General features: G+C 40.6%; 3 protein-coding genes across 8 annotated transcripts; 2 read left to right on the forward strand and 1 right to left on the reverse strand.

Moving 5' to 3' along the window:
* Positions 1–15: 15 nt before the first annotated feature.
* LOC109468240 lies at positions 16–14189 on the forward strand. 2 transcript variants are annotated; one of them, XM_019766497.1, is made up of 9 exons: positions 16–122; positions 5028–5070; positions 5893–6178; positions 6580–6651; positions 10890–11042; positions 11378–11569; positions 11689–11803; positions 12854–13017; positions 13902–14189. In XM_019766497.1, exons 2-9 carry the CDS (start codon positions 5053–5055, stop codon positions 14108–14110), a joined length of 1209 nt encoding a protein of 402 aa, XP_019622056.1. In that variant the 5' UTR covers positions 16–122; positions 5028–5052; the 3' UTR covers positions 14111–14189. The 2 variants fall into 2 exon arrangements, with proteins under 2 accessions (XP_019622056.1, XP_019622055.1); XM_019766496.1 differs by lacking the exon at positions 16–122 and adding an exon at positions 4779–4841 and having other exon boundaries at positions 5026–5070.
* On the reverse strand, positions 969–4737 carry LOC109468238. Of its 2 annotated transcripts, none has more exons than XM_019766489.1 (6): positions 4613–4705; positions 3857–4295; positions 3134–3475; positions 2407–2682; positions 1958–2025; positions 969–1821 (listed from the first exon to the last, which is right to left on the reverse strand). In XM_019766489.1, exons 1-6 carry the CDS (start codon positions 4637–4639, stop codon positions 1666–1668), a joined length of 1308 nt encoding a protein of 435 aa, XP_019622048.1. In that variant the 5' UTR covers positions 4640–4705; the 3' UTR covers positions 969–1665. The 2 variants fall into 2 exon arrangements, with proteins under 2 accessions (XP_019622048.1, XP_019622050.1); XM_019766491.1 differs by having other exon boundaries at positions 973–1821; positions 4628–4737.
* Positions 14190–15573: 1384 nt separating the features above from the next.
* LOC109468239 lies at positions 15574–23089 on the forward strand. Of its 4 annotated transcripts, XM_019766494.1 has the most exons (3): positions 15574–15865; positions 21937–22087; positions 22330–23089. In XM_019766494.1, the coding sequence occupies exons 1-3, from the start codon at positions 15626–15628 to the stop codon at positions 23046–23048; spliced, it is 1110 nt and encodes a 369-aa protein (XP_019622053.1). In that variant the 5' UTR covers positions 15574–15625; the 3' UTR covers positions 23049–23089. The 4 variants fall into 4 exon arrangements, with proteins under 4 accessions (XP_019622053.1, XP_019622052.1, XP_019622051.1 ...); XM_019766493.1 differs by lacking the exon at positions 21937–22087 and having other exon boundaries at positions 15574–16016; XM_019766492.1 differs by lacking the exons at positions 21937–22087; positions 22330–23089 and adding an exon at positions 16806–18306 and having other exon boundaries at positions 15580–16016.
* Positions 23090–25469: the final 2380 nt, after the last annotated feature.

Below are 25469 nucleotides of genomic sequence, written 5' to 3' on the forward strand. Positions count from 1 at the left end.
TGGCACCCTGCGAAGCATGCAGGGGAGCCGAGCAATGGATAATCAGGCATAAAACGCCTGGTAGTTATTTCGTTCTTTACAACTTCTCTCTGTGACGGTTTTTCCAGTTCACGAGCAAAAGGGTAAGTCATATGATAATTATAATGACAATCTTAAGCAAGTGACGCCGAAGTGGGCAGATAATTTTACTCGACAGGACTAAACATTTCACCACGTAGCCAAGGCGTGTTGGCCTTTGCCCTGTTACATGTTTCTGTGTATCCTCGACAACACTGCAGTAGGTTGTGAAGAACCAGAGAAGAGGAAAGGGGAGAAGGCTTCTCAATGTATGCATGCCAATGTTCTAATTACCTCCATGAAAAATGGAGGTATTGTTAAGATTTTGCTTTGACGGTGTTGGGATGTTGCACAATCACAGCCTTCAATTTAAAACGCACTTTTTGGACAGACATTTGGGAGGACAAAATGTTGGGTATGGCTATAGCAATGGCTTACAAAGACATGTACTACAAACATGAATTGTGGCGAATCGGTCCTTTGTTCTTGCTTATTTGATGACGATGAACGCTTGAGTAGTGCACTCGAGCCCTCTAAGATGACCGTTCTTGGGTCAAGGACATGTTGAAAAACTACAGTAGGTTGCACATGTTGACCACACAGGAATTGGGCAATTGGTAGAAGGGTAATGCCATTTTTCTTATATTATATTCAAAATGCAATCGATCTTTGCGGTTTATTCACAATACGAAATTTGACGACGGATTTGTGATTTGTGATTACAAACAAAATATTTACACATAGTTTTAGGTTTGCCTTTCAGTGTTCTCTGCTGGTGAAATTTTCAGCTTTACTACTCTGTTTAGATTTTGTCACTGGCCTCTGCAAAGGCACTAAATGTGTAAGCAACTTAAAATATGTGTACGCAATATATTTTGATTCATGCAAAGTTGTCCTCAAGTTGAAAATACCTTATCGAGACTTCGTGTTAAGATCCTAAGCATGACCAATGGGAGTCATAGAAGACATGTTCATAAGAAATTATAGTTTTTATTGGTGAAGTTTGACGGAATTTGCAGTTTTAAGTTTGCAATCTATTGAAAAATCTAATCATTTGGTGTACTATGCTGCCAGTACGTAATTAAGGTCATCTTTAAGAGTCATTATGCTCTTTCTTTTTAAATTGATACAGAAATTGCTACATTTTTAAAATTCTATCAGATGGCGATTTAAAGTTAGTCGTTTAGTGTCATTTCAGTAGTCTTCAACAATCTACCTACGACATTGTATAAAGTCATACAAGTTTTGGGTTTACAATGAACACCAAAATAAACTGCGACATGAATTAAATCCCATATGTCCACTGCCTACCTGGTGAAGCATTACAAGACTGTAGCAACAATTCGGATTAATCAATTTTATCGCAATCGCACCTCTCATTATGGCTAAGGGTTTTTGCTGTTGTAGTATACCCCTCACAAGCGAGTAGTTAATGTTTGGTTAAGTGATAGTTAAGTCCAGAACAAGAAATCATATGAGAAGAACTACAAGTTGGTTGAAACCATCGATATTGAGTAAACAAGCATCCAATTATAACACAAGCTTTTGTTTGAGGAACGACTGACATCAAGTGTGTAAAAAGCTTCATTGAAGTATCAGGGGGGTTGCCTAGCTTTTTTCAAACAAGGCATCTTTAATGTACGTTTTCATTCTTGGACCTATTGGTAGTATGTTTTCCAGGGCGGTCCAGTGGTCTCGAAGCAGTTTGGTCGTTGTAACGTCTTCTCTCTTCAAGGCAGAAATGGTTGGACTGAACCTGTCATGCTGTACAACAAACAACGTCACAGTCAATAGTGAATAATGAACTAATGGTTCGCGAATTCGAAAACAAAATGTTGAATCGATCCTAAGCTTTAGGGAATATAGACAGTTTGATATGTCACGTTGAGTTATGACCTACCGGGATTTTCTTGGTTTGACAAAGCATGTCGAAGAAATCATCGATAGACTCTCGTGTCCTCGATCGAGCTGTAAAGATGGTCAAATTGACATTAATTATTTATTATTATTTTTTAATTTATCTATTTGCAACTCACCACCAAACATACAAGTATACATTGACAAAATACGTGCCAAAAACAACAGAGAACTGCAAATGGGTGGAAATGGATCAATAAATGGTAAGAAAGAAGTTCTGTAGGCTATGTAATTTAATTTCAATAGCTATCACTAAACCTAACCGGTTACAGGGTAATCTTCACAATGCACAGAAACAATCAGTACATAGCATCCTAATCTTGTCTCCTCTTATTTAATGTAATTGTGCATTTGTATTTTGTCTAGCTTGGATAACCTGCTCCGTGTACGCTACAAGGAAAGTGAAACGCTTTTCCAAGAAAAATGCCTTACCTGCAGCTGCTTGCTTTGTCTCTTCATCGTACTGATGTTGCTGTTTGGAAATCTTCACGAATCTCTCCCCCACAACGAGGGCAGCGTTGAGTATTTTCATTGCCTGCAGCTCAGTGTTGAAGTCTCGCTCCTCATGCTCTGGGTGGTAGTTCTGAATGAAGTAGACGTGGTTTGGAGGGCTTCCTGTAGCAGCGGACGCCTTCAGTTTGATCCTCTCCAATTCATGATTGCCTCGGACCCGGTCAACGTGCGTTATAACAGTCACCGGGGCTATACCTACAAAAATACGTCAATAAAAAATATATTGACCATGAAATTTGTAGCCTGTAGCAAATGGCCTTCGTTTTATGCATAAGCATGTTACAGACGAAAAGTCGGGCTAAGTAGTAAAGTACCTTGCTTTACCATGGTAGTCAATAAAAGTCCTTTAATTTCACTTAGAACACTTGTTAAGTCCGAAATCACCATACTTTATTTACTACCACAATTGTAAAGTCAGGTATTATTTATAAAGTAAACATTACCAAATTTTGCTGCTAATACCATTGTTGAATACAACTCTTCTCCCAACTTCTTCCTCTTTATGTCGAAGTAGTTCAGTACCCCCATGGCCACGACCAAGCGGTAAGTTTAATTTTATCAACGTTGGCCGAAGTGAAAGGTTACTAAAGAGGGATAACTAAGTCTTACAACGGATCATGATCAATCTAACCCGTTAATAGCTTACCTCTTGGTTTCATAAAGTGCCGGATGGTATTCAGGTTCGTCGTGTGTGTCCCGTCAAGAAGTAGTGGGTCTTTGGCTGACAAGACGATAACTATGGCATGAAGCCAGTCAGTGAAGGTGTCCTGGCTGTTGCTTTCATCCACTTGTTCTTCACCGGTGACTTCGATCTTCTCGCCTGCTTTGATCCGTCCATATACGATGTTTTTCATGGCCGTGAACTCCTCATTACCGTAGTTGAAGAAGCCGCGAGTGTCGACCAAGCAGAACTTGCTACCGATGTTGTCAAGGTACTCTTGGACGAGGATTGTTCCTTCCTGCCCACTTGTTTGGGTCTCACAGGTTCCTGGGTAATATTACAAAAGTGTCAAATGTTAAATCTTAGACATTATATTCTTATGTTTATATCTATAATCTATCATCTGTTATGATCATTCGCAAATGAGAAATATATAGCTATGTTCAACCTTATGAGCATGGATGCACGGCTTAGTTTCAGTACAAAACTAAGGCGATGCGTCATGTCAAGGGTTGTCATTTCCCCTAATAGCCAGCAAAACAAACAAAATCTTTTATACATGTAAATAGACGGCCCAGAGATGCCATGTAATATCACCTAATTTCCTTTACTGGCACGAAATGCATCTATGGCCTTAGAAGTTTTCTGTCTTTCCGAGAAGCTAGTGTATACATATGTCTATAAATACAGACACATAGGCGAACTTACCCCTTATAGTCTGTTTAACAGCACGCTCACAAGTGTTGATGAAGCTGCTCTTTCCAGACCCGGATGGCCCGAACATGCCAATCCGTAGGCCACGGGCACTTTGCTGCATGTCGCGTATGTCAATGGTTGCAAAGTTACGTAAACCATGCTTGTCGCCGAATCTGTAGAGAAGCAGCTTTGTCCTCTCCCCGAGTGCTTCCTGCTGCAATCGTCTGAGGCGTTCTGCGTTCCTCAGTCTCTCCTGTTCCTCTTGGTGTTGTTGGTGTCTTCGTCTTTCCTCGTCTCGCCTTTCAGCCTCCTGTATTTCTCTGCGTTCCCTCTCAGCTTGCTCTCTCAGCTCTTTAGCTTTCCTTTCCTCTGCTTCTCGGACTCTTTTTTCAGTAACATCCGTGTATTTATCAACGTATACGACCTTTGTTTTAACAAATAGCTTGCTTAGCTGTGAAGAAACAGTGTTCTAAATTAGTACAAAATATTGTCAGCACCAGCATCGAGTACCTTTGTACATGAACCAGCAGTAACTGTCATGATACAGACAAATGCACATATATGCGAGAATATAGTTACAAAAACCCAATGAAACACAAATCTATTCACTTTGACTTTGAGGTGAGCATAAAATACATCGTTGGGTTAGATAGCTAGTTGTGGAAAGGACTCTAACGATTGCATTCACATCAAAGGATCCACATTGAGAGAAGTTCCATAATGGTAGATTACATGTACTTTAGGTACAACTCGTGCAGCTGAATATACCGTAGGTGTACGTACGCCTGGTCCCATGGTGACAGCACTCCGGGATCGCAGCAAGAATGAAATTCACAAATAAACCTTGCAAGGAGACCAGGGCGGACATACACGCATGCGCTTTGGTGTTATTTCGTCAGAAGTTTGTGGTTGGGTGGTTGGTTTAAATCTGTTTACAGACAACCGCCATTAGTCTTAGGAGAATTGAACTTACAGGCCAACATCGTACCGCCACCTTAGTAAATATCTGTCGCCATCTTGAGTTATCGTCTACTGTACATCCAAGTACAAGAACATTGTGACCACGTTGTGGCTCAAGTACAATACGAGCTTTGTGAACGTAACCAACCAATGTTAGCTCAGACGTGAGCAATATTTTTGCAACGTCAGAAAGCCAATTTCTAACTTCAAGTTTATTTTTCAGGGAGCACAATACTGTATGCGGCAAGATGTTCACACGGAAAAAGGTGAGTTTTTACTGTCGTATACGTAACATTAGTACAAACGCCGTAACGGTTGTTACGTGGTTTCGTTCTTAAAATTTTACTACAACCCCATTTTCACAGTATAAATACATGGTTGCCTATTTAATAGGCAACTCGCCAAAAGTCTTTTACACGTTCACATGACTGAAGTGCGTCTGCAGTCCTAACTTTACTTTTTGTCCTGCCGGTCATTCTGTGCATTACACGCTCCCTGTGCTGCGGATTTCAGACCCTCTTAGATTGGGGGTACTGCTTTTGTTTTACTCGTTCAAACTCTGCAATGCCACTAAGACGTCTTGATAACATCAGCATTACATTTAAGATAAAACAAGTTGAACCTTCCCAACATGTGTTGGCCACAAAATTGGGGACATGAATATGCTTCCAAATAATGTATGCTTCCAACTATTGAAAGCATATCGATAAAACGAGAAGCTGCTGGCGTTAGAATTTTAATGGAGGTGAATGTGGATTAAGTAAAGAAATAAACTCAGTGAAGAGCAAAATCTAACTCTAAACATGTGTGTCCAAGGCAACAAAAAATGGTAGCATTGATTTTTTTATTCTTCCGGTTCAACATGTATAATATAATTGGGAAAACAAAGAGAAATGAAAACCATTATGTTTTGTATTTGGTGCAAACCTCACAATTAGCTTTAGCCCGTACAACATGCTTGTATTATTGCATACGTATAAGATCGGTAGATCTTGGAAGCTTGCATTGTAAAATTGTGAAGACATTTTGTAGTATGTCATTTACAGTATTTCCTCCTTGTTTCCCACTTGGATTCATGTGCCATGTAGGAAGAAGTGAGGTGGCATGAGCGCTACGATGAAGATGCTGTCAAGAAAGCCGAGAGTGAACTTGAAAGGAAACACGAAGAAAAGCTGGCAAGGGAAAGGGCCAGTCGGCAACGAGAAAGGGAGGAGAGAGATGACAGGGAGAGACGTGAACGTGAGAGAAAGGAGCAACAAGAGCTTACCAAGAGGATGACCGTTCTTCGGAGCGGTCTTACAAGTGGCCTGAAAAATTACACAGTCGGCTCTAAAACAAACATCGCCAAACAGGGAATTGGCCACGTCAACATAGGTATATCTATCTATCTATCTATCTATCTATCTATCTATCTATCTATCTATCTATCTATCTATCTATCTATCTATCTATCTATCTATCTATCTATTACTCGTATCTATTACTCGTATCTATTACTCGTATCTATTTATATATGTATCTATGTATCTATGTATCTATGTATCTCTCTCTCTCTCTCTCTCTCTCTCTCTCTCTATATATATATATATATATATATATATATATATATATTTAAACATGCTATATATATCTATTCATATGTATTGTTATCATATGTTGTGAAGAAAGTAAATTTTTTATTTAATATGTAGTTTCCCCAAGTCAGTGACACATTTTTTCTACAAGATTAGTGGATAATTCATAATTGTCATGGTCTTTAAACAATCGTTTTTCAGCAATGTTTGGGCCCACTGGAAGCGGCAAGTCAAGTTTCATTCAGATTGCTGAAACAATTCTCTTGGGCCCTGGTAGGTACACAACACTTTTCTTCTGATAATGACTATAGTGGTAATGTGGTAGAGGGCTGTGATCAGCGAGGTTGGCTACTAGTCTCTTCAGGAACAAAAAATCAGGAAAGTCACATTCTTCTTTCATACGATCAGTGGAGCATAGTCGTAGGAAGTAGTAGGCTCGACGGTCGTAGTTGTACATGTCAAAAACATGGAACTTCTCGACACCGTTTTATCAGTTATTGAGACATGGAGTGCTTCGATGTATTTCCATCTTGAACGATGCCAGGAAAAGAACAACAGCCACTCTATGAAGGTAAGTTATGACAACATTATTATGCTGAGTCTTGCTTCTTGTCTTGTTGAGTCTAGGTTCTTGCGAGTAAAGTTTGTTGACCGTTTGCACTTCAATTGCTGTCGGTTTTAGCCTTCCCTAATTGACACGCACACTGCGATCTTTCATATCAGTAGTGAGCTGTGGGTGTTGGACATGCATGTATTATATCATGGAGGTCAGTTTGTTAAATATCTGGGTTGTACACCTACTGTACTGTTTTTATAGTTTTTGTAAATATATGATATTTGACATTTTGTATACATGTAAATATCAACGCCATCCAGGCAACATTGTATGCCATGTTTGTCTGTTATGTTTGGTATCTTTATAAAGAATTGAATTGAAATTATATATTGAGCCTAACGGTTAGGTTTAGATTTGACATTGCACACTGGCAACATGTATCGTGTATAAAAGCAGGTTCTATTCGGTATGTATGTGACAAAACAAAGCTAGTCATGGATGAAAAGAAAACAAACTATAGTGATATTGACGTGGAACTTACACGATAGTCGTCCATACAAGTCATGCCACACAATGAAATTTCAACTTTGTTGCATTTTTCAAAGTTTTTGGGTATGTCACCTCTTTTTGCCAGCTTTGTCATGCAAAGAATTTTAACAGTCCCGCGCGCTAAGTTTATAAGTTCATTTTTCTACAAAGTGTGGCATCTACTAGTACAAAGCAACACTTTCATAAACCTAATTGATACAAGAGTGGGTGACTAGTATGGGGTAAGTTTGGGCTTTTACTATCATTGGAGGTTTTTTTAAACGTGTATACAGTCTTTAATATACAACCCTATGGCCCTATGGTCTGCTGAGGTTGGAGGGCGTTCCCTAATGAGTCGCGGAGGGGGGTAGTAGTGGTCGGCGAGTGTTTCATTGTAAGGCCACACTGACCTAATTTTTTGGCGACGTCTCAGGGAGGAGCCTAATGGTACAGAATTGTGTGCAGTTTGCAAGAAATTTAGGAATGGTACAGGCATTTTGTCCACAGGAATGGAATGTCCACAGGCATGTCTCTGACCCACATCTATGCCCACATTCCTGGAAACCCTTGGGAAGACCTGTCTGTCCCGGATGGTCTTACTTTCTGTGACCCCGGGGCTTGTTCACTATACACTCAGGGGGAGAGTGCACTGTATCTGTCTAGACTTAACAGGTACCAGGTCTTCCTCAAAATCATGAAATGATGACAGTGCCATGCAAACAATAACCCTAACAGCAACCACCGTCGCCATGGCAATGTGTTTTCATTGCCAGTCTTGTTGTGGTTTTGAGTATGGTATCCAGGCTGGCCAACCAGACGGATCATCCCGAACATCCACTAATACACATATTTAAACATTCCGTTGGCGTAGCCGAACCTTGGAGAATTCGACGAACGCCAGCCGGCTCCTAACCACGGTCGGTGGGCGTTCGGTAGACCAGGGTCGTGAATGTTTGACAGGGGCTTAACATAGCAACCCTCTCCCTTGTCGGGCTCCAGAAAAGGAGGGGCTCTGATGGCTCAATAAGGAGCCCCACATTAGATTTCTCCATTGTTTGTGAAACGGTTAATTATCAGCTTGCGTCTTGTCCATAATTGTTTTTCAGAGGTCAGATCGTGGAATTGATTAAAAGTGTGTTTGTCCTGTAAAGGTGCCACGCCATGTTACATGTTTGGTATTCAGCTACAGTGAGACGCGACTAGTAATCTACTAGTAGATAATATTGAAGATGAATGCCATTTTGTAGTTGACTGCACATTATATAGAAATGAGAGGGATTCCCTCTATACTTATGTAATAGATAAGTTCCCAAGCTGTAGACATTTAGACAGAATAGAAAAATTCGAATTCCTCATGAAACTAGACAAACCATGTATCATTAGCTCAATATGTTTGTACATCTTTAACTGCGTCAAGAAGCGAGAAGTTGAACCTGTAAATAGTAGATCACATTAGTATGTATAGTATGTAAGTGTCATTGCTGTATTCTTTTTCCCTGTTTATCCATGACCTGTACTTAGCTTGTTAGAGCACAAACGTACAATAAAGGTCTTTCATTCATTTTACAAGCTTTAGGACAAATTTATAATGTTACAAAGATGTCACGTGCACTGAAAGCGTCCATAAGAATGCGTCCATAATGATACATACCATACATGTAGGTCCATATTTTCAACAAACGCCCAAACCAACGTACAAGCGGGATGAATAAAATTATGAAAATGATAGAAATGAATGCATCATTGACACTGTTAATGCTTCAACTTGACACTGTCCTAAGGCCATGTTGATTTGATTATATGGATGACATCCTCCGGGAGCCCCAAAACTGATGCGTGCGTGCGAATAAAAAAAAAAGTTGTTTTCATTATGAAATCTACGTGGTCATGAGGGTTGAGCAAATGGCACAGAATATGGTTTGGCGAATAATCTAATCTTCAAGTTCATTTCCTTACAATTTCGTCTTTTTTTGTTTGATTTTGGCATTCTACGACATTGGTATAGTTTTTACTTATTTTTTTGTAACTTACGGTATATTTTTGCTCATTTTACAACTGTTTTGTACGATTTACAGTATGGTTGAAAACTTTTTTTTTTTGGAAACGGCCGAAAATTCATGCGTGCATGGATGTCATCCATATAATGAAATCAACATGGCCTAACCGGGGTTAGTTAAGAGGATATTTACATTTTTGTGGATTTATTTATTATTACTCCGTGAAGGAGGTCAGGACCTCCGGACGGAGTGTTGTAATCGGCTGATTTTTCATGTTCGCAGTCAAAACACTGGGTTCTCTTTGTGTAATCGGCACGCAATTTTATACGCCGTCTGCGGGCATGCCCGTGTTGATGCACGAATGTGTATTTTTGCCGTTGCTGCTTTCGCGGTCAATGTAATATCGCAGACGCACCCCTACAATTACGAGGCGAATTGGAATGGTCCAGAAAAACGCGTTGTTTGGAATAGCAGTGGGGTTCAAAAAAGTTCATGCAGATACGGGGTGGTTTTTATAAGTGGTTCCAGATGTTTTTGCCCATGGTTAAGAGATGCCAAGTTTTTTGGAAGATGTTCGCAGCCAAAACGCATTCTTCCGTACGTCGCATTTCTGTGTAATTTCGCATGTGGTGTTGCATTATGTCCGGGATGATGCACGTCTTTTATTTTTACCGTAGCTGTTTTGATATTGGAGTAAATGCTTATTTTCGAAACATCCCCATTTCTTTGAAATGGTTTCGTCCGTTTATGCAACTGTTACTGCGCTAACGACAACCAGTCGCGCTGTCCTGATACACCGCGAATGTGCGAGTGTTCCCTGTAGACAGTCCCGGGAGTCATTTTTTTCGCACATTCCAGGAGCCAAACCAAAATACGTTCATGAACCGAGTCCAAAAAACCGAAACGTGAAAATCGGATGATCGGACCTGATGTACATTTCTCTTTCTATAGATTGTACACACAATACACACATCTTTAGATAATCTGGCCATGGCAGGTTAAAAAAAAAGTAACCCTGAATCATACTAGATTAGCGTAAATGCATGTTAATGCGTTCAAAACAAGAAAAAAATTGTTTCCGGGTATTAATCTCTTGAATCACGGCGCTGAATATTGACGCAAAAATATTTCGGGCATCGCGCGCCCTTCCCGCGTCACGTGTAGGCATCTCGCATCTCTGATTGGTTGTTGCGTCTTAAGATGACTGAGCCGACGCGCGTTTAAACAATTTTTCTTTGTTCGATTTATCACACTTCACAGAGAATTGTCGCCAATGGCTACTTCTTTTTGTTGCAATATATAATACTTCACGGAGAATTGTCGCCTATGGCTTCTTGTTATTATTATTTGTCTCACAAGGCGAGAATGACATCTGTAGGTATCTATGTATGTTCTCATTTTGTACACGTTTGTTGTCTATGTCTGTACAGAAAAGACTACAATCATGACACAGTCGGATGCTAAAGAGGGGACGATCATTCTGCTGCCATTCCTCACCGACTTAAACTTCCATCTATTCGACACCAGGGGTTTCTTCGACTTGAACGAGTCCATGCATCAAGAGTTGAATAACATACTTACAGGTTACTCACATTCATATATACAGGTTACTCACGCACACACAAACACGGACACACACACACACACACACACACACACACACACACACACACACACATATATTCTTTGAAAACATTTCTTTGAAAATCTTCGGTCTAACGGTGAACACTTTTCAATGTCTGGACATTCCCGCTGTAGAAATGTGCCTTTCATCAGTGTCTATCTTTGTCAAAAGTTGACATTTCTGGAAGTTCTCACAGATAACATTGATAGAAATGCCCACTGTCCGAAATCAATTTCCAGTGTCATGAGATAACGTCTCCTGTTTGGTTTAATGTATGTATTGGTTCACTCCCAGGGAGAATCCGGCCGTCTCAGGTGATTGCGAGAGAGGAAGACGCAGGATCTCTCCCCCGCGGTCAGGCCATGCGGCAGGGTTATATCCCGCTGAAGGACAAAATGCATGGTATTATCTGCATTCTGGGCCACAAGGATCCCAAAGAGTACAGCGCCAAGATGCAAGCGATTAGGAAAGGCTTAAAGGAGGAAGGTAAGAAGAATGTCGGTCAACTTTCGACCACTACCATTATGTCACATTTTATGATGTTTTAAGCGTTCTTCTTTTACTGCTGGCTTCAGTGTCGTTGTTATTCTCCCTCCCTCTCCCAGGATACAGTCCTGTGGGCGCGGTGGCTTTTGAAAGTGAGAGGGACTTCGTCAACGAAGAAAAGAGAGGAAGGCAGATGGTCAAAATGTCTGCCGCAATGGGAAGTCCACTCGACAGGTACGTGTATAACATAGATGTTGTCCTTAGGTCAAACAAACAAATCGAAATAAGCCCCGCAACTTTGAACACCTCTATTCCATAATTTACGAGCTGTGTAACTAGATTATCATGATCTCTCAAGACCTTGAATATAACTAACTTAAAAAGCCTCTGTTACGAATTATGGACGTTCCCGACCTCGCTTACCGACGTCAGCCTAATGTTGTCGTCTACAGTCTGACCGGATTTAGGACATGCTTACCTTCATGTACTAATCTAAAACGAATCTAAGTTAAATATGAGTCAAATTAGACTCCCAAACACACAGCGAAAACAGCTGACTTACTCCCGTTTGGTTGCCTGGTGTTCTATTGATTTACAGCTAACACCAGACAAACATGTCAGACTGCTCCCGAACTTTAGCCTAGGTCTGCTGGTGTTCGGGGGGCAATGTCGGGGAAAGGTCCTAAATGTGTAACAGGGGCCTTAATTAACCCAGATGGTATGCCTTTATATGATGGTATACCGGTGCAATAGCTCAATTGGTAGAGTGCTCGCTTTGTAACCGGGAGGTCGTGAGTTCAAACCCCGGCCGGGTCATACCAAAGACTTTTAAAAAATGGTACACACTTCTTTCTCTGCTTAGCACTCAGCACATATGAGAAAGAGTGTGGGAAGGTCAAACACACAGCACTACCTGCGGACCAGCCCCCTGCTGTAGTGCCCTGCACAACTGTGTGTCGCCCAAGGGCTACGGATATGGGCATGGGCACCAAACCCTATGTTCTGCATAGAGCACGGGAGACCTTTTTTATGCCTTTAATACGTAATGATATACCCTCCTTTATCCCAGCGTAAGGAAAACGTACATTTGACTTTGACTTAAAGTACAGTCAACTAAGATATATAAAGATCAATAAATGCATCTACATGTAAAAATATATCACGTTTTGGGAATAAATACTGGGCTGTCGAAGTACATGATTTGGTTTATTTGCCGTACTTCTTTTCATTAGCTGTTGGATTTGTTTAAAATAGAGTAACGTTACTTCTATCATTCATCGACAGAACGTTCGCTTTCGTCAACCACATTGCAACTCAAACCAAGATATCTCCAGAGTCTGCTATCAGTGTGATGGACATCCTGGACACGGCCCTGGTAGCAGCTGAAGGGTACATCAAGGTGCAGCAGCAGCGGGAGACCTACGCAAAAGAACGCGAAAAACATACATGTGAGATCTACCTTCAATATGTTGCACGAAAAGTTGCATTCAGTTATGGTAATAAACCGGGTAATGTATATTCTGTAAACAGTACCTGGCTTAACAATGGTAGAAAATTTTTAAAAAGTCAAATCCAGTCTTTGTTAAGTCCGGAATCGCCGTTATACTCGTACCTTTTACTGTTTATAAAGTAAACATCACCGAAATGCACTAGTTTTTACTACTTGGTAGATCCAACTTTTCGTGCAGTTATCACAACAAAGGTAACAAATGGGAGCTGAGATCGTTTACTTCTGTAAGGCACATAGGGGGAAATATGTGTTGTCCTACTCACCCTAGCATAAACCTGTCCAGGGTGTAGTGTGAGTGATCTGTAACTGTTCTTATTTTTTTGCAATAGACAAAGTGATAACGAACATTCATATTGTCCTTTTTACATCTGTTAATTCTCTTTTATATCATTATTCCTGAACAGTATATATCTGTATGGTTAAAATATGATACTGAAAATTACGTTTGGTACCATATTGTCTAAAATGAATTCTGCATATGATACGTAATAATATGCAGAATTCATTTTAGACAATATGGTACCAAACGTAATTTTCAGTATCATATTTTAACCATTCAGATATATACTGATACTAGTGTTTTCAGACCATTTTTCGGACACACAGCATTAATTTTCCCAACCCTAATTGTTTGGCAATGGTAACTCTTACACTTCTTGAATGCCAAATCCTGTAGGATCTTGATAATACTCCTATGCTATTTGTTCATGTAAGGAGACCGGTTGAGTGTTGTGTTTAAAAAAATGATTCGATTCATGGGAGTTCTGTTGCCTCATTTTTTATGTACATGTATGTTTTTGTGCCGAATCTGTTCACTTGTAGACGCTGCGTCCATGACTATCAGGGACTTCATCTCCCAAATCGCAGTGGACCACTTCTGGGATGAGGCTAAGGTGAATGAGGCAGTTCGGAAGCTGGAAGATGAGGACATATTTGACGTTGCTAGGCTGAGGCAGTTCTGGGGCGAAGTAGAGTCAACGTTGAGCCTTGGAATGAGATCTGTCATTCATGATGTGCTGTTTCCAAAGTAAAAGAAAAAAAAAAGCAAAAAAAAAAATTCTAGGAAATTCTAACGCAATGATGTGCTGTTTTCAAAGTAAAAGAAAAAAATAAAAAAATTCTAGGAAATTCTAACGCAATGATGTCGGTATTCATCAGGAAAAGTACAAGTATTGATTTACACAATATATAGTTTAAGTCCAGAGAAATGTTACTAGGCAAATGATTAGTGAACCAAGGGCCTTTTGGTGGATTCTATAACATTTTTACATATCATGAATAGTCTGGATTCTTTGTTTTGCTACAACTAACATTATATCATGCAATACATGCTGTCTCGAATTTAGGACCTCCGAGGTAAACTACAACTACAACTTCTACATATATATACATGTATTAGAAGTTCACTTGCCCACTCCACTTAATATAATTCTCAGTCAATCCTCAGAATATTGTACGAGTACATCCTAAAGAAAAAAGAAATTTTGTGCATCATATGTAGCTGTGTGAACACAATCCCTGTATTTTTGTGTTGAGATGAGATGTATTGACTTACGTATTATGTGATAATGTTTTGAATGAATTCAAGTCTGTCTCTCTACTGATTGTCTTCGTTGATGTCCTGCAATGATTTTGACCGTTGTTGTTTTTAATGCAAGCATGACTTCACATATTGGCCTAGCTATATATAGGCAGAGCCGTGGCACGTTGAATATTTCTCTACCTGTTCTAGGTAATGTTGCCTTGTTGTGACAAGAATCATCAATCTTTTCCTTCCTTCGTTATGAGGAGGACACATCATTAGGAAATGGTTCATGTGTACATCTTCAATTTTGTCTTTGCAAGTAGGGAAAATTCTGTCGGCTCGTGTGTTTTTCCTCAAATTTTCTAAGCAATGTGCACTGATTTTCACTCCTGTTTTGCTAGTTATAAATGACTGAATTGCCAACAGAACAAAAGTTGTCTTATTTTGGAACATGTTCGATATTTACTGAGGCTCCTGATGTTTTGTCTCCAGTTGGAAAGAAATGTGTCCTTTAGTTGTCCCTTGAATATGTTTTTTTTAAATAAGTTGACATCGACATGATGGTTTAGCCAACTAATTTGTGCACCAAGTCTTCACAGTATACGTAGTACACGGGCAATCCAGTCATGTTCTTGTACAGCAGCAGTGTAGTATGCTTTCTTAACAATTCTTCCTTTAGACTTGTGTTATTTTAGCCAATACTTAATCATTCATGTTTTGGTGTCTATATACAGTCGAAACATACCAATCTAGACGGAAAACGGTTGGCACAGGACCCTGTTAGCCCCAGTGCACTTTACCCCTTTCAAACGTGTAGTAGTCTAGTCAAGCTGACATAATGGGTTTTGCCGAAAAGATTGGCACCTGGATGGTCGACGGAAAAGATACCTTAACATGGTGTATATATTATATAAGAACTTTCCGTGGATAGTCTAATCGTGTGTGTACTTGAGTAGTCTCGGGTACCTAAAATTTCTGCATCAACTACCCTCCCATAACGACGGATTTGCGAGACTACCCAATGTCGACGTCGCAAAAACATGTGACCTGCCTATCACGCGGTCAAACAACCCAGGAGGCCCTTTTAGTGTTTGTTCAGTATTTCAACAAGAAAGCTACCCAGTCCGCCATGGATGTTTTACTTGTCAACTGCGACAAGACCTACTCGTTAGAATCTGTAGAGGAATTGATAAAAGTTGCTAAAAATGCTTGTGTTGGATCTAATATTCGGATAGAGAAACAATACTGTAACGTGTCCCAGTTACAAGCGGTGAGTGAGAAAGTCCGGCAGCGGCGTCTCCTGTGCGGGGTGTTGGTAGTGAACGCCTACGAGTCACGTCTGAGTATTAACGAGGAAAAGGCCGGGATCGGATATGCTGTACTGTACAGGGCACTACTGGAGGCAGCGCAAGGTATGGTTCAACGAAAATATCAGACTTAATACATGAGATACATGAACATGGTGAAACATTGTTCGTCAAGAAGAAAAGCCTTTTGTTTAGAACAAATTTTACATTATTGAGAGTCCTATATGATGCAGATGTATATTGTATTGCACGAGTTTTCTAAACTTTAATGTGTTTTTCTATAGACCAAAATGTTCCCTTTTTACTGAGACATTATTTCGACATTATGATCGGCATTCGAAATCGTACTAGCAAGTGAGGTAGAAGTTGAAAAGAAAATGTATAAAAAAACAACCATTACATACTATATGCCTGACAACTGTATCTTTAATGTAGTCCTGAATTTAGGGACATGATAGTTAGTCATCAAAAGAATTTTAGCATGCACCTATTGTATTTTCCGGTTTAATATGGTATTGAAAACATCACAAATCCGTAAGGCCTCATCTGTCCTCGAGTGACCTCTTTTAGCAAGGTTTAGCTGTGCCAAAATGTAAGAACTAACTACGATTTAGCTTTTCTATTTTCCTTACATTAGTGCAACAGAACAAGTAACATAAACATTATAATGTTAGGTGTGAATTAATGCGACATTTATTTGTCCTTGATCTATCATTAGTGTTGAAGTTCCTGTTTGTTGCTTTGTTTCTTTTTTATTCATCAACAGAAAAGGACAAAAACTGCGTGGCAGTAGACTCAAGTTGTGCATGTAAAATCAAAAATAGTTTTAACGTTGTCAGAAAGGTTGTTGAATATGTATGTGAAGATTCACAGAAATCTTGCCTATTGTTTTAGGACGGGTGGTCGTAGTGATCGGCGGGGATGACAGGTACAAGGCCGGAGAGCAGCACACCAGCGTCCTGTCCACCTGGGCCTACCACAAGATCGCCGCCCAGTTTGACGACACGTACCTGGACGGCAGGCGGGGCTTCGTCTTCTCCTGGGACCAGCGGCACAACCCGGTTCACGAAGGGGCACTCGGGAGCTACCTTCAGGCCATCTTGTCAGACAAACCCGGCCTAGAGGAGCCCTTCAAGCCGAGCCCACCGAAAGTCCCTCCAAGACCATTGCCACAATTAACAACCCTGCCTCCGAGCACGCCCACTGACTCAGAACACAATAGACTTGCTGAACATCAAATCGGTCCACACAAAGGTGCACGTGGAATAACTAACCATGCGATAAATGTTCAAAATGACCCACTTAGGGGCACATTACAACAAAGTGCACCACCGCACCACACAAGCAAGAGCCCCCTTAAGTCAACAGACCCAGACGTGAAACACATGTCGGGACAGTTTGCAAATCCAAATAAGACTACCGCATTGAGTATTCCATTCATAATGAAGGGAACGGAAGGCCAAGCAGCAAAGTATCTGAAGGCTAAAATAGAGAAAGAGACTAAAGGTAGAATAGTAAAAGCCATGCACATCTATCTTGATAGTGGGCGCCGTATGGTTCAGTATGATTACAATGAAGGTGACGTGTTCCCTATCCCAGATTACATGCGCAAAGATATCAATGAAAAAAAGTATGAGCAAGAGGTTGTAGTTGCTGTCATAATTGATGACGGTCCTCGGGCACATCCTCGGGCACATCCACCAAGAGAAGATTTAGGATTAATTTTTCTCTTTCTGGCTGATCTTGTTGACTATCTTCCTCCTTACTTCTGGCAAACTAATAAGTGATTAAGTCTCAGTTGATGACCTGTAGAAGAAGGAAATTGAGTATCATTTCACAAAATTATATTAAGTAGATAAATATATTTGTCTAACACAGAATGTAAGACCTATGATGTATTTTCATAGTTGATAAGATAACACCATAGAGAAAGATTTATGTTTGGGGCAAGAAAGGTAAGAGGTAGAGATCCCGGTAAGCAATACAAAATTCCTTGTCATCCTCAAATAGACATACCTATTTTAGTTTTAGAAATATAATACAACCAATCACTCTGAGGAGGTGTGCATGGAGTTATAAAGGCATGCTTGGCTCCTGTAACCGTTAACAAACACCGAGTGAACGAAGCTGGTTTATACTAGTTCCCCATGGCATCGTATACACCAAAGAAAAGCGAGCTATTAACGTTAATTACCATATGTCATACAACAAACTGGGGAGTAAGGTAGGTCTAGTATAGGTATAGCATATAGATATTTCAATTTTGTATTTCTTGAAGCAAGTGTTACGAATTCGCCACTGTTATCATTATCATATTAGGCTATTTATATATAGTCTATCTAATGCTTACTAGGGGAAGCGAGAGATAGCTTAATAAAAGGAAGTTTCTGCTTGATTATTATGTCTATCATTTCTCCTTTCTTTACGACGCAGCGATGATGTGTAATGTACATAATATTTTTGCAACGGCTTACCAGTTATCTATCTACCAGTTAGAGAAGATTTGATTTATTGAAATTGCAACAGTGCAATACACGCGGAACAGAGGCAGCTGTTGCTGGTGTTGTGTCTCACTCATAGAAACGAATACTGGACAGACAGTACACATTTTCACTTGAGTCTAGTGCGTTAAGTCGTGTCAAGTGCCTTTCCCAAGGGCACAAGATCGGTGGCATGTCAGGACTGGAACCCGGGACCTCTTGGTTCCGAGTCGCGCACGTGCCGTTGCGCCACACGAGAAGATAGATAATACATTTACCCTGATTCAAACTTTAGAACTGCATGTAAGCAAGACAACCATATCATGACATGCATTATTCAGGACGTTCTTCATTATTCTGATCATACTAGACAACAACTGCTTGTTTACATGTTGGTGTGCAATTCAAGCTTTCACAGCATAGTTAAAATTTCTTAACGTAACGTAGGCTGTGTCAGAATGGCATCTCTATTTCATACTAGACCAAAACCCCTAAGGGGCATCCCGCCCATGGTCCTTAGCAAATGTGGCGGATGGGATGGGATGAGGGGGCTCCAAAACTAAATGAATAATAAAAAAAAAAAACTTTATTGCAAATACATGCACGAGGGCTAATTGCAAGTACAAATAACATGCATGTGCAAGTACAAACAGCATGCATGAAAATAAATAAAGTACAATGAAATAAGAGACTACGCCCAAAATTACACTACATTGTACAACATACGTGACACTAATCTTGTTGGGTTTGACTGATCATTTTTAAGTCAGTGGAAGACAAATTTAACCACTTTTTTTCTATGACATGTGGGTTCTTTGATTTTAGTAAAATTGTTTTGTAATGGTTAGGAATAGTGCGAAAGCAAGGGAGCATTTTAGAAACGATGGTGTACGCGTATAATTGGTTTCTGATATCATCATAAAATGAACAATTAGAGATGAAATGACTTTTCCTTCCCCTGCATTTGAGGAGCAATATTTACAAATCCTCTCCGGCACAGGTAGTTTCATAAATTGTCCTTTTTGATTTCCAAGGGGTGGGCACTGATTCTAATTTTACTAATAGTGGAGCGCTGCTCGAAGTCACAAAGTTCAAGATATTTTTCTATACAATGTTCGATTTTACATTTTCTGTAAAATTTCAGCTTATCGGTATCAACAGACATGGAAAACTCATAATGAAAGAAGTACAATCTGAAAGCCTTATCCTTAATAATTTGGACATATGTCGAGAGTCACAGTTTGTACTATCAATATACGTACATAAGGTTAGAATATCAATAGAATAAAAAAGTGAAAAAAGTGCTCATGGCGAGACAAAACCATTTGTAATATATACATGGCCGTAATGGGACACTTGCTTTATCTCTGGGGGTTGGGTAGGCCAATAGATTGGGCCAGCCCCAACTTATCATTTATCACGCTGCCAGTTGCTGGTGCCGTAACTATGTGAGTGTGTAGGCTGATCAATTCAATGCTTGTTTGTGGAAAGAAACTGGCTATATGTGTGCCTGTTTTGCATACAGAAAAGTGTTGAAACCTAGGGGGTGATAGCCTAGTATCCAGTCTGATCGTGGTCGGGGCCGTAAGAGCTCGGGGCCGTAAGAGCTCTTGCCCGCCCGCCTCACATAGGTTTCCCGGTGTGTATTTCACGAGAGATTAATTAGCCCTCCACGAACTGTCTCTGATTAGCGTAACACTCCTACCGGGACGGCCTGTTGCACTGGGCGGGGGAAGCTCTTAGAGCCCCCGAAGACACAACCTGCCTGAACAACCCAATACCCCCAATCACGACCAGACTGGATACCAGGCTAAGGGGGTGACCTCATGTTATGTTGGCGTTCCTGTTGAGATGGATAGGTATCGCAACTAAACGGTGCACACACCAATTCTTCCGCGACAGGGGCCACTGTAGTGCGCGGAAAAAAAGTGACGATGGGGTTCCGATGGTTCATGTTTGAGTTTACATTTCTCATAATCTGCTGCAAAATGGGATTAACTACTAACATGGCTGGAAAGTGTAAGAAGTGGCGTGTTTTGGGTGAAAATTAATTTCGGGCCCGAGGCTTACTTCCGGGTGTCCTTCCGCCTGGATTGCGGTGCTTCGGTTTGACCTAGATATGCCTTGTATGCGTTCTGGGGGTGCTGTAGCTATGCCTCGCGCGACGGGTTATTGTGATAATCTCAGTGTTAGGATTTTCTTTATACTTTTCTTAATAATACATTAGGGTTTTCTCTTTCCGACCATATAAGTCATATTAGTGGCTAAATTCTGGGTGATGGGTCTAATTCCACGTGAAAATGGCCAATTTTTGGCATCATTTTTCATCGAAAAATTCTTTTTCCCCCTAACATTTACTAAAATGTGAGAGGTGAAAGAAATTGAAATTCTATTGTTCTCGTAGCTAGAGGGATATCATTTGCAAGCACAGTGTTTTGGCTTTAGAGATACGCTCGTATTTCCTGAGAGAGATGGTCGCTAGAGTTGAGGGCATGCAGAATCGAATTGAGACCCAAAATAAACTGGGGTGTGCCCCTTAAGTTATACGTACCCGTTTCCTTCTGTGTCAAAGACTTGGCCAGCCCAGTCTATTCTGCAGCTGTTCAATGTTGGTACCCTGATTGTCTGTAGTCATTCCTACATACCTATATAGCAGCTCGTTTTTGGACTGACTATATCCTATCTTGTATGACTGGGTATGCTGACGTTTCTGTCTTACCCGAGAGGCCTTAAAATTAAATCTACGATAAACTTCCAAAGGATAAATTCAGAAATTGGTACTAAGCAGAGCGCTGTTAGTTCGTAACTTTGTAAGGCAAGATACAAACGCTACAGTTATTTACACAGCCTACGGGAAAATACGATCATATGCAGATTTGTTATTCAGGTATTTTGACAGTAGATTACAATACCCCATTGTGGGCCTCATTGGCGCGGTGTACGGTTAAGTACATGACATATTTGTTCTGTGACTTACAAAGTTACTATAGCCTGGTATGCAGTCTGATTCGTGGTCAGGGCCGCAACAGCTCTGTCCCGCCCGCCTCACATAGGTTTCCCGGTGTGTAATTTACGAGAGATTGATTAGCCTTCCACGAACTAAGTATTTATCGTGTTGGGGGAAACCAAATCCCCAAGCATATTGTCTCTTATTAGGGTAACTCTCCTACCGGGACGGTCTGTTACACTGGGCGGGGGAAGCTATTAGAGCCCCCGAAGACACAACCTGCCCGAACACCCCAATACCCCTATTGAATTACGCAAGACTGGTACCAGGCTCAGTTACTATGGATAAGAACATGTTTTCCTAACCCGGTGACGTGAGCATGCGCACTAACGGCAGAACGTTTGTAAGACGAGACTTGATGAACTATTCTGTTAAGATGGCGCAACCTGTGTGTAGTAAAATCCCCAACATGCCCAGGGAGGCTTTAATAGTTAACTGTGACGGTACATATCCATTGGATTCGGTCGTGTCTTTGTTCCAATGTGTTACAAAAGGCCAAGACGTGGACGTACGTCCACGTAACCTGCGACTGTCCCAGTTACAAGCGGTGAGTGAGAAAGTCCGGCAGCGGCGTCTCCTGTGCGGGGTGTTGGTAGTGAACGCCTACGAGTCACGTCTGAGTATTAACGAGGAAAAGGCCGGGATCGGGTATGCTGTACTGTACAGGGCACTACAGGAGGCGGCACAAGGTATGTTTTTAGCACGGCTACAAAAATATATCGACAAGGCAGTGCAGTCATTGTTACATTAAACAAAAGGATGTAAATACTCTGCTCATATAATTACATGTATAAGTATTAGATAATAATATGAACGGCGACACTCCACTCATTTTGCCACGCGTTAACTTACTTAACTTTACATGTTAACAGATGATAAAAATTCCGTAGACATTCCCCCTTTATATATTAAATCACACTTATTGTTTTAGGACGAGTGGTCGTAGTGATCGGCGGGGATGACAGGTACAAGGCCGGAGAGCAGGACACGAGCGTCCTGTCCACCTGGGCCTACCACAAGATCGCCGCCCAGTTTGACGACACGTACCTGGACGGCAGGCGGGGCTTCGTCTTCTCCTGGGACCAGCGGCACAACCCGGTTCACGAAGGGGCACTCGGGAGCTACCTTCGGGCCATTTTGTCAGACAAACCCGGCCTAGAGGAGCCCTTCAAGCCGAGCCCACCGAAAGTCCCTCCAAGACCATTGCCACAATTAACAACCCTGCCTCCGAGCACGCCCACTGACTCAGAACACAATAGACTACTTGTTGAACTTGCAGAAAATACATTCGATGACGACGAAGCTAGGCGGATTGAAGAGAAGCTTGAGAAGAGCACGAAGCAGATTCAAGAAGAAGACCAGCGCAGGGGAATAAGATTTGTGGTATGCTGTGTGGACGGAAAACCGTTGCCAGAGTTCGGGACATTCTCTGGAGACTTTCCACCTGACCTTCCAAAGTACATGATACCTGAAATCTTAGAACAGTCAGCCAACACACAGATTGCTGGTGTTATTGTTTTTGACGAAGGAACAGATAACACGTTAAGTCTGAGGGTTTTTGACCTAAATGAAAATGAAGGGAGAGGATCTGCAATGAACACACTGTATAATTTTGCCGGGCGGATTTGTGGTTGGTTTCGAAAGGAATAAAATGCTTTAATTTTCATGAACTCAAATAAAAGTTACGACAATGGAACACCTTTATAAGTTTGTATCATCATTTCTTTCTGTTGTTGTTTTTTTCATACGGAAATAAACAAATGCGAATGACATACATTGGTTGAGAACAGCGTAGATATGCAACAAAATAAATACAAGTTGACTAACCAAACGCAACGTACTCTCATGGTTGTCGGATCCAAAATATTCAACAGGCATGTCACTGCTAGAATTGTGTAATAAGTCTAAAATAGAATACTGACATCTTAAATAATGTGGATGATGATGGATAACAAATCGTTGAGTGTTTCAGTTGATGAAAATCTATTGGCCCTTTTCTTTTTGAAACACACAAATAAAACTTGTAATCTGCTGTGTTTTGGGAAAGACCCGTATATACACACATACGCTTTCAAAGTGTTTGTTTATTAAACGTTCGAAGTTCGGCGAAAATAGATGGATAAAGGTGCCGAATTGTATCAGCAAAAGCTCAACATATCTATTATAAAATCATTATAAAATGAAAAAAAACCCAAACATTTCAGACATTTTTCAGTCAATTTCCATTACTGTGTCACATAACTGAATCACAAAATAGATGTACACCTTTTAACCTCTTCAGTTCAAAATAGAAGCGTGTCGTGTTGACCGGTCGTCTCTGAATAGCCTGATGTAGATTTGTGATATATTTTTCTACCTATTAACATTATGCCTCAAATGACATGACAGAGATGATAGAAACTATGAATACGAGTAGCATAACATGCATGGTAATCACTTGTTTTGTGAACTATAGATCCGTACTGTATGTGTTGACTAATGTAGTCACCTCTGACCTTGACCCTTTTCGTATGCCTGCGCTTGACATTTCGAACAGTGATTGCAAACATGGCGTCTGGTCTAGAGCTAGAGAACCAAATCAAGGAAGAATTCCTTGTGTGTCAAATATGTTTCAAAGAATACGGAGAACCCAAAACCCTTCCTTGTCAGCATACCTTCTGCAAGGAATGTTTGGAAAAAATGGCGCTTGCATCGGGGAAGTTGACCTGCCCGTACCGTTGTCAGGAGTATCGACTTCCCGCAAATGGCGTGGAAGGGCTTCCTACTAGCCTTTTCGTCAACAGGTTACGAGATGTTGTAAGGTCTTGCGTCGAGGTCCGTCTCAACACGCCACCTGGCCCAGCACTTTCCCATGATTATGATTGCACATGTCAAAATAGATCGACCACAACATCCTACTGCCTCGACTGCAGGGAGGACCTGTGCCCGGTGTGTTCGACCACGCACCGCCAACCAACGGCAAACCATCGGCATAGGGTAGTCCCAAAGGACGGCGTGTCTGTGGCGGCCGCAGAACAGACTCCGTCTAGGGCGGATGGTCATTCTGTAAGATTCACCCACTCAAGGCAGCCACCCATGAGAGGTATGGACCAATTCAAAGCAATATCCTGGAAATTATATCAAATCGACTAACAATTTCCATGTTTGAAGCGTTAATTGACGCGCCTTTTTGTCATCTTCGGCCAAACAAGATCAAACTATTTGGCCCTATTTTCAATACAATTGATTGAAAATGCCCCCAACCATTTATCATGCACTATGTATTTTTAAAATTAAAATCTATGCATAATTTCGCTGTACATTATACCGCATATTTATACAGAAAGTAGAATCTAATACGTTTTTAGTGCCTATTCCCATCCAGTTTTATCGTATAGGATATATATTAATTGTGTATGTATGTATGTATGTATGTGTGTGTGTGTGTGTGTGTGTGTGTGTGTGTGTGTGTGTGTGTGTGTGTGTGTGTGTGTAAATGTGTGTGGGTGTGAATTTGTCCATTCATGTGTGTGTGCGCGCGGGCGCGTGTGTTTTATTTTTTAAAATCGACGTTTACAACGTGTATCAACAAGAACCCAGGGTAAATTTACGGTCTGGAACAAAATTCCCCTTGTGATATAATAAATTTGACGTTTGGTGTTTTTTTTTTTAATTTTTATTGTTCATTTACAAAAAAAGACAAACAATAACACAAAAGAAACATATACCACGGATCCAAAAGTACAACAGAATACACAAACAAAAGAAATAAAAAAAATAATGCCACCCAACTAAAGTTATACTAACACAGGAGGAAAATAAAAAAATAACATGAATTTTAAACAACGTTAACTCTTAGAATAACTTAATACAGATGAAATAATGATACAAAGAGAAACATATGATAATCAACATAATGCATATTTAACCAAAAAAAATGAAACTAAAAGAGCTTAAAACAAACAAGAATATAATCAATGATAACATATATGTAGTAACTCCCATTTCTGATAGTGGGAAACAGCTTGTTTCTTCTCTCAGCTATGATGTATTCAGTTTTATAATACATTTTGACAAACGAGATAAAGTGAT

Source organism: Branchiostoma belcheri, unplaced genomic scaffold (genome assembly GCF_001625305.1).
Source record: "Branchiostoma belcheri isolate BF01 breed outbred unplaced genomic scaffold, Haploidv18h27 scaffold196, whole genome shotgun sequence".
Taxonomy (NCBI): Eukaryota; Metazoa; Chordata; class Leptocardii; order Amphioxiformes; family Branchiostomatidae; genus Branchiostoma; species Branchiostoma belcheri.

Coding starts and splice junctions, on each gene's coding strand:
- LOC109468238 (XM_019766489.1), bottom strand. CDS start 4,639: ATGGGACCAGGCGTACGTACACCTACG. Junction 2,026..2,406: donor GACAAAGCAAGCAGCTGCAG/GTAAGGCATTTT, acceptor CCATCTTTACAG/CTCGATCGAGGACACGAGAG. Junction 1,822..1,957: donor GTCAAACCAAGAAAATCCCG/GTAGGTCATAAC, acceptor TTTGTTGTACAG/CATGACAGGTTCAGTCCAAC.
- LOC109468240 (XM_019766497.1), top strand. Junction 6,652..10,889: donor AACAATTCTCTTGGGCCCTG/GTAGGTACACAA, acceptor ATGTCTGTACAG/AAAAGACTACAATCATGACA. Junction 11,570..11,688: donor GAAAGGCTTAAAGGAGGAAG/GTAAGAAGAATG, acceptor TCCCTCTCCCAG/GATACAGTCCTGTGGGCGCG.
- LOC109468239 (XM_019766492.1), top strand. CDS start 15,626: ATGTCGACGTCGCAAAAACATGTGACCTGCCTATCACGCGGTCAAACA. Junction 16,017..16,805: donor ACTACTGGAGGCAGCGCAAG/GTATGGTTCAAC, acceptor CTATTGTTTTAG/GACGGGTGGTCGTAGTGATC.